General features: G+C 44.8%; 1 protein-coding gene across 1 annotated transcript; it reads right to left on the reverse strand.

The window, feature by feature from the left end:
• Positions 1–487: 487 nt before the first annotated feature.
• On the reverse strand, positions 488–2,283 carry LOC104590963 (UPF0481 protein At3g47200-like). The gene has a single exon (XM_010249737.3). The coding sequence runs from the start codon at positions 2,246–2,248 to the stop codon at positions 848–850; it is 1,401 nt and encodes a 466-aa protein (XP_010248039.1). The 5' UTR covers positions 2,249–2,283; the 3' UTR covers positions 488–847.
• Positions 2,284–9,328: the final 7,045 nt, after the last annotated feature.

Here is a 9,328-nt window from a genome sequence, read left to right on the forward strand (position 1 = left end):
CTAAAACAGTAGGTAATATGCAGAGCTTATAACACAATTCAGAGTTTGGGATCGAATAAGTATTAAGTTTTGTGTCCTATACGTTAGCTTTCTTCTAATACACCCCCTCAAGCAAAATGTTCTGGACGGACATGAAGCTTGATCACTAGATCTCTGAGAAAATAGAAGTCCACTTCTACGTGACGGGTTCAGAGCATGGAATACTGGTAAAGGGTCACCATTAAGCTTAGAGAATTTTGAATTCACAACCATTGGGGAAGTGAGGGGCAAGAGTACCCAGTAAAGTTTGGAAATGGCAATGGTAACTTTTGTAGATCAAAATTTTTTGTCAAAACAAGAAAAGAAAAATAGTAGGCCTGGAACTCAACATAGTGAAGGGCATAGGCCCTGCCTTAGCTCAAGCCACGGGTTGTCCCATGTTACACCTCTAATTTACATACCATATTTTCATTCTTATGCATTTACACCAATATAAATGAAATTTGCATTGCAAACAAATTGAGACTCACTTTATTAATTTATTTGCGGTGCAAATCTGTACTAGATACAAAAAGTAACGAAGAAAAACCACACAATAAAACTAAGAACAACATTAACGACCGGAACAAGATGTTTGTGCCCAATCAATCGCTCAACAAAGAACACAAAAAACAAAACAATCCCAACATATTGAGCGACAAAGAGCCATTACCATCGTAGCCACCTCAAACTGATCACCTTCGGACTATGTCGAGGCCCGGCTTCTCCCGCCTCTTCCTCTTCCTCTAACTGATCTTGCCCTCCTTAAGTCCACCTTAACTGAAGTATCAAAATGCATATGAAATTTGCAGTGCAAACAAACGGAGACTTAGGATTTGTGAAATAAGTAAGAAAGAGCTGAAAACACTCCCCCTACAGCCCCTACAAAGGCAAATAGAAGCAATAACATTGCAGTAAATAGTGACATGCACGCCCATGGACTTCGGAAATATTTGCGCGTTAACCATTCTCGCCACGTATGCCACAGAGTCTTGGAATAATCTTCTACCTGTTCACAAACCTCAGAATAGAAAAACTTTTCAAGAGTAACCTCCTTGCAGAGATTATTGAAGAGTAAAGAGACATCCTCATCACAACCGAGGCTGTGGGTGATAATTTCACGGCGACAGAGAAGTTCCACATCCGACTCGGTGTTAATCATGCTTTCCATCAAGAACGCATAGGATGTGACTACAAAAGGGCGGTTCTCCTTAATGTTACTGCATTGCTCCCATGCAATTAGATTTCTTAGAAAAACCTCAAAATGATCTTCAATGTGTAATACTGGAATTTCCAACGCCTCGTGTTTGAACTTGATGTCCAAGAAACATCTATGCTTATCGGCCTTCTTGAACCTCACCCCAGCCCTTTCAAGCTTTACCGCACTCGACAAGCCTCGTGAATTGGAGTTGGTTGCTTTACCGCACTCGACATCAAACAACACCTTGTATAACACATCGAGTAAATGCTTGGTTTTTGCAAATTTTCCATCGCCCTCGCTTAATATTTCCTGGTCATTAGGAATTAAAGTTTTAAAAAACCGAAGAGCGAGCCTTGTAATTGTCTTATTTTGAGAATTTTGGTCAAATTCCTTCATTTTGCTGAATAACTTCTCAAGAATGAAGAGAGGAAGTTGGTTTTCAAGTAATATCATGTCGCGAACCAAACTTGCATACATCCAACTGGTATTGAATATGGGATCGTTGGGATCTTTCTTGTATGTGTCCGGCTCCTCACTCCTTAGCAAGAGCTCAACTATGAACAAACCGTCAAATAGAATCATTTTTCTGAAATCATCTTTTTTCTCCTCATTCACAATGATGGAGTCTGATGAATAGGATTCGCGCACTTTTTCTTCTAAGTTTCCTACAACTTCAAATAATGCCTTTAATTTTTCTGGTCTACTCTCGGGTGTTGATATTCGTCCGAGAAGTGCATGAACATATCGCTGTTTATGCACTTCCATGTTTATGAACCTTTCATCTCCATGGTAATAAGGGCCGATAGCTACCAACTCGGGTACGTAATAATTTTGACCTCCTTTGTAAAATTTATTAGGGACTCTATGAATAGAACATTCTGAACCAAGGGACGATGAAGAATTACCAGACATAGGAAACATACCATCAAGCTCTCGTAGTGTAGAATCAGCTAACTTATTGCAGAGAACATCATTGTTGCCTTCATTGATGTCACCAGCATCGGCGTTATTACCCTCTTCCACTTCCATCCTTCTTCCCTATCTGCTCATCACAAGCTGGACAACTGATGATCACAGTATTTCAATGGTCTGATAATCTAAACTTTCAAACCAATCAGCAGCTAACGGTCAAAACTACCAAGAAAGCTTTTTGTTTGTCATTTCCATTTAGAAATTCTACTTGCCGTGATGATTGTAACCTGAAAGTCAAAACTCAATGTAGGACAGGTATGTAAGCTGAGTCGTGTTAATTAGGTTGGTGTACACGTGCTTGTTTAAGCAGAGCTAAAACATTAACAACCTATATGTAATTTGCTTGTAGGTATACTTGCTCAGCCGTGCGCTCAAGTCTTTCCAGACCTTAGAATTGTTCATTTTTTTTTCACCCACACAAATCGGAGTCATTTGTAAAATATCCATTTGATTGATTCAGTGAAAAACATATGGCTACGTGAAACTGCTTTCAGAATCTGTAAAATATCAGTTAAATTGTTTGCATATTTTATGAACAAAATTTTGTTTTTGCACCCTTTTCGATCGCAATTTTTTTTCAACGTTGATCCAGGAACTATGTTGGTAAAACACATAGAATGTTAGCTTTGCATAGAACTTGAACGTACCTGATGTTGTGTGATCTAACTACACCCTACTGGAGGATGATTTGGCTTCCAGTCGAACGGCAAGCTAAGTGAACTTGCAAGAAATGATTAGAGAACCTGGGGTGGCTAGACTAGCAAGGTCGCTCCGATGCTTAAGTCAGTAAATTGATGTGTTATGGTCCCGCGCGTAGGATCTCGTCACGGGTCGGTCCACGGTGAGAAAGCCCTACTTTCCCTTGTGTCTTCCCCTGCGTGCAGACCCTATTGTGGAAACTGAATGGGTGATTTGTCCAAGCGACCACCCGAACTCTCCCTTGGGGTGATTTGTCCAAGTGACCACCCGAACTCTCCTCACTCTTTTCTTGACAAGAAAACTGAATGCTTTTTTTTCAATTCGTAGCTCCTTAAATAGGAGATTACAGAAGGAAATTCCTAATTAAACTCAAACTCCTAATTACCTACTCCTAATGGTAACTCACTCTTACTTAAGATAAGATAAGGATAAGAAAAAGATAAGATAAGGGATAAGGGATAAGATAGGGATAAGGGATATGACAAGCTGGCGGAGAGTTGGCTTGATGTGTCCAGATAAGGGTGGGCCCACCCCTATGAGCTGTTGTGTGGGCCCCGCTCTGCTGCTGCTGTCGGGTGCGTGCACACGTTTCATGGTGCCGCTGCCGTGCGGTGCGTGCGCACAGCGCTGCTGCTGCGTAGTTGCCGTGCGGTGCCGGGCGTGTGCGCGGTGCAGGCTGCCGTGCAGTGCGTGCGATGCGCGCTGCTGCCTGGCAGTGCGTGTTGTGCGCCATAGTGCCGTTGTCGTGTGGTGTCGGCCGTGTGCGCGGTGCGTGCTGCCGTGTTGTGCGTGCGGTGCACGCTGCTGCCTGGCGGTGCGTGCTGCACGCTATCGGCGGTGCGTGTTGCTGTGCAGCGCTGCCAGGCGGTTCCTGTTGCTGTGCGGCGCTGCCAGGCGGTTCCTGCTGCTATGCGGCCTGCTGTGTGTGCTGCTGCCTATGACTGCGCCACAGTGCGCTGCCGGATGGTGTGACCATAACATTACACCCCTCCCGGACTACGAGATTTTCCTCAAGCTCGTATTCCGGATACATGGCTTGGGACTCTACGAATGGATCAAACGGTTGCACACTATTTCTCAGTCCACCAACAGTATGAACAACTGGGACTGCCCCGTATCTCAGTGCATAAAGCTGGATTATTTGATGCAGACCCCAGCCACCTTCATTAGTTTCCAGCTCCTAGGCGTAACCATGGCTTACAGTGACTACACGATCTGCTGCACTCAGGCCAGTCGCAAGGACATTGAAGTGTTTCCCACCTCCTGGGTCATATAGTTTGAAGTAGTTTTGTGGAAGATCTTCATAACATAAATCGCATACTTGTCCATGGCCCCGATGTGCTACGTTGTGGATCACAGGAATGCACCGGGTATACTTACAGAAGGGAACCTCAAGAGCAGCCTTATCGAAGAGACCCATGCATTTTAAAATATCATCTCGGCCCCCCATATATATATTCTTCTCAAAATTGTGGAACATGGGGCTGTCGATGAACACAAAATCCATGTCATCATTATAAGCTTGAAAGAAAGTTACCTCCATATCCTGCCCATCCACCTTACATCTCTTGCGCACTCCTATTTCTTGGATTTCTGCATAGTTACCATACTGTGGTGCCACAACCATAACTCCCTGTCCACGCCGAGCCAAGGCCTTCGGTAAAGCCCCAGCAACATCGCCCAGCCCACCTGTCTTCGTCAAAGGAGCGCATTCTGCAGGTTCTACTATAATGTTCGTGACATTGTCCCCGACCAAAGGAGGAGACTTTACAGTTTCATCCTCCGCGCGCTGATCCTTGGGAGTAACTGCGGCTGTAGGGGCAGCAATCTGTTGTTCGCTGGATGCCTCTGCCCAGTCCGGACGGCGGCTGTTTGTGTTGGTGCTTCCCATAGAACTCCTTTCCTTATTGGAGAGGAATGCTTCCAGCAGGCGTCTTATCTCCCGTACATTTTTCTTGACTTCACGAACCTCCGTGCTGGTTTCTGCTAGCCTATGTTCCAGTTCGTTGACCTTGAATGATAGCTGCTCCATATCGCCCGTGACGTTTGGCTCTGATACCAAATGTTATGGTCCCGTGCGTAGGATCTCGTCACGGGTCGGTCCACGGCAAGAAAGCCCTACTTTCCCTTGCGTCTTCCCTTGCGTGCAGATGGGTGCGTGTGCGCGGCTCATGGTGCCGCTGCCGTGCAGTGCCGGGCGTGTGCGCGGTGCGTGCTGCCGTGCAGTGTGTGCGGTGTGCGCTGCTGCCTGGCGGTATGTGCTGTGCGCCATGGTGCCGCTGCCGTGTGTGTCGGGCGTGTGCGCAGTGCGTGCTACCGTACGGTGCGTACGATGCACGCTGCTGCCTGGCGGTGTGTGCTGCACGCTATCGGCGATGCGTGCTGCTGTTCGGCGCTGCCAGGCGGTTCCTACTGTTGTGCGGCGCTGCCAGGCGGTTCCTGCTGCTGTGCGTGCTGCTGCCTATGACAGCGCCGCAGTGCGCTGCCGGATGGTGTGACTATAACATGATGCGAGCTGAAAAGCTTTGAAAGCTTAGAGACGTTAAAGAGCTAGAGAGTGGAGAAATCATAGGTACCTTTGCACCATTGGGGTTGGTGCCTTTATATACTAGCATAGTCGTGGAGCTCACGAAAGAGCTCCGAGATATCCAGGGTGTGGAGATAAAGTTTGTTCCACTTCCAACGGAGCAGCATACAGGTAAAGCTTATCATTCCACTTTCGACTCCAGTGGATTCGGGATGAGTCCTCATCGTGATCTCAGAAATGTCATGATCTTTTAGCTCATCATGATCTCGAGAGATTTGGGATCTGTTGGAGAGACCTTTGGAGTTATTTACGCGGGAATCAGTTACATGGCGATTCGAGTTGTTGGTCCCGAGCTGGTACTTCAATTTTTTAGTTCCAAACTGGATTGGATACCAAGGTGCTTTGATGCCAAGGTGAACCTTATACCAAGGTGAGCATTATGTCGAGGTGGCTGCATACCCGAGCATAATTATTGCGAACTAAACTTGCTAGGCTGAGTTGTCCCCTCTTGGTCAGGTCATGTCCACATGTCCCCTCTTTGCTAAGTTAGGACCAAATCACGCTTCATCAATTGCCCCCCACTCCCGAAGCCAAGGGTCTCAACCCGGTGCGGGGAGTTCATGACGAGTATAGGTAGATTTGGCACGAGGTCTAGGTGGACTGACGGGCAAATCATTGGTCAGACCAGCTCAGCTGGTTGGCTCAACTAGGAATAACCCAGGTCACGTCAAGTGTACGCATGGGCGTCAAGCTATTTTATAAATTCTACAGATGCCAAAACACGTGCTAAACTTATTTCAACCTTGGGGATCGCATAGTCGGTTTTCTTAGGAGCCATTGGATCGTGACGATCTTGACTGCTGATTCCCAGATACAATGGCTATAAATAGGGGGCAAGGGACTCATTTTCTTCGCCACAATTCTGATAATTCGCATTCTAAGGTCGTGCTTGAGTCCTTCATTTCGATTCCTTCCCAAGGTCGTCTTCCTTTCTTCAGTTCGATCTCTCTTTGGTGAGTCTCCCCTAGCTCTCCTTTTTTATTTGGTGTCTTTCCATGTCTAGCTTTAGTTTTGATAGCCTTTTAGATGGGAGCAATGAATCTGTTAGAGCTAAGGTGGGTACTTTGGCTCAGGCCGTAGGTCTTCATCCTACTAAGGAGGTTATTTCGAGTCAGAATGCAATCCACGGTCCTCCCAAGGTGGACTCATCTTGGGGGGAGCGAAAGGCCTCTAGTGACCTGGCTTCTACCTCGCGTCAAGGTCAGGTGCCAGATAACTTTGGCCCATCGACGATGACAGCGGACAAGCTCCTATCCCTAATAGCCCGATACAGACTCCCCAGTACCCTTGTGTACAGTATACCCTTAGGTAATTTTCCTTAGGAGTATGGCCATGATGGATTGTGATCTTTGAGGAACACCTCGTGGCTGGTCTTCAACTTCCACTTCACCCCATGATAGTCAAAGTCATAAAGTTGTTTAACATCACTATAAATCAATTGTACCAAAACTCCATCCATAACGTATTACGAACCATCTCACTTTTCCATGACCACAACCTTCCTTTCGACCTCGACATCTTCTCTTCTACCCCCTCCATGAAAAAGAACTCGTCCTATGTTTTGCTTGAGCACAAGCAAACTTACTACCTGTCACCATGCCTAGGCTTTAAACTCTTGCATGAGCTCTCGAACAAGGTCTAGACCTAGAAAAGGCCTTATTTTGTGATCTGCAACACCGAGGGGTGGCCTTTCCTGACCCATTGGAGGGTGGCAATCTAGGACCCCGATCCCAATTGGACATGAAGTGAAGGGAGGCCCTCCAATCTTGGGCGGAGCTCGACTTGAAGTTCAAAGACTATGTGACCGAGGAGAAGCCTGTGTAGGCCGGTCTAAGTCCTGGTAGGTCACTGTTTGTAGTGTTTCCTCTATTTTATTTTGGTATTGTTTCTGACAGTTTGTTTAGGTTGCAATTATCATGGACATCCCCACGACTGAACTTTTCAGGAGTATAAGGAAAGGGAAGAAGAAGCTGGCATCAAAAAGAGCTCGGGTTGAGACTCCACCAACTATCGTTCTAGAGCCTGAGAAGCCATCTATCACCAAGCAACCTCCTGTGATTGACTTGGTCAAGGAGTAATTTGGGAAGCTCTCCCTACCCTACACGCCCGAGTAGGCAATGTTTTCGGAGCCAGTCCTGTAGCTGCCGCTTCTTCAGGCAACGATGACGCAACTCGGAGCATTCTGACTCCGAAATATGACCTCCTCAAGAGCAAAAGCTTGGTGTATGCCGAGGAAGTTGCTAGCTGGGCTGAATTACTAGTTACTAAGCTCAGAGCCTGAGCGGCTACCCACTGCATGGTAGTAAGTTTTCTGACTTATATTCAACGATTTTGTTCTTAGCTTCTCCTGCACTGATGCTTATTCTCGTCTTTGGCAAATGAACTCTACTATCCACGCCTTGACTTATCAATCTGAGGTGAATTTGAAGCAGGCCCTCGTATCCGAAGAGTCTTCCCACAAGGCTCACACCGAGCTTAACTTAGCCCGCAATGAAACAACCAACAGAAGAAGGAAGTTGGTTTTGCATCATTTTGACTACCATCTTCAAGTAAGGGATACCTTGTGGCGGTTTGTGTATGGTGGCAACTCATGGAACGAGTAGTCATAGAATGTGTTCGTAAAGCTGGAGCAAGAACAATAGGTGTGTTGTCCAAATTCTCTTGAATTAGTTGTGTTCTCTATCATGGCTGAGTTTTTTGATTATTAGCATGAGATAAAGATTCATTAGTATCAGTTGAAGACGAACTTGTAGTTATACCTTGTTCAAGAGACAGAGAGTCATGAGAGGAGACATCATTCTCCTACGCATCAATGACTGAAGGAATAGGTAGCATGGTGACTGGTGCCACATTCAACAGTTTAGATGGGTTCTTTTCTTGAGATATTCCCGGAAACTATTTCTCATCAAACATCATATGCCTGTCAATAATTTCTTGTGAAGTGACTAGATTATAGCACTTCTACCCTTTATGAGAAGAATTATATCCAATAAAAATGCATCTAACAGATCTATAGTCCATCTTGTACTTGTTATATGGCCTAATAAAAGGATAGAAAATACAATCAAAATTTTGTAATATAGAATAATTAGGTTTTTAACCAAACAACTTTTCATAAGGAGAGAGATTACCAAGTGCTAGTATAGGCAACTAGTTAATGAGAAACAGTGTAGTTTTTGCTGCTTCAACCTAGAAGGATTTGGGGAGAGAGGAGGATGCTAGTAAAGAGAGAGAGTGGACTCAATAATATATCGGTGTTTCTGTTCAGTACTTCCATTCTACTCATGAGTATGAGGACAACTCACGTTGTGTGAAATTCCTTCACTATCCAAGAAGGGGGGATAATTTTCAAAGCGCCCTTCCCCAATCACTTTGAAACATCTTAATTTTAGCGAAGAATAGATTTTCAGGTTGTCTCTTAAGTTTAACAAAAGCATCAAAAACATTTAATTTCCTTTCAAGATGATAAATCCAAGAAAATTTTCAATATGCATCCATAAACAAAACATAATAGTTATAGCCTTATGTAGACACAATTGGGGCGGGTCCCCACACATTTGAATAAATTATCTCTACAGGCTAAAAGACATTACTAAACGAAATTGACAAATTTAAACGATGTGCTTTGCCTAATTAGCAGGTCTCACAAACAAAATGATCATTCAAATGTTCTGAATGAAAGTAAACCAAATTTAGAAATTACTAATTTAACTATTTTCAAATATGCATTTCCTAAGCGATGATGCCAATCCTAGAAAGAGGCTCTTTCTCCAACAAGTGCTTTGGCTAATTTTTTTGTCATCATTGGATTGCAGAAACTAATAAAGTCCATATTTACTCTGTCCTTTGAG

This window comes from Nelumbo nucifera, chromosome 8, assembly GCF_055504915.1.
Source record: "Nelumbo nucifera cultivar China Antique chromosome 8, China Antique-T2T, whole genome shotgun sequence".
NCBI classification, from domain to species: Eukaryota; Viridiplantae; Streptophyta; class Magnoliopsida; order Proteales; family Nelumbonaceae; genus Nelumbo; species Nelumbo nucifera.

Coding starts and splice junctions, on each gene's coding strand:
- LOC104590963 (XM_010249737.3), bottom strand. CDS start 2,248: ATGGAAGTGGAAGAGGGTAATAACGCCGATGCTGGTGACATCAATGAA.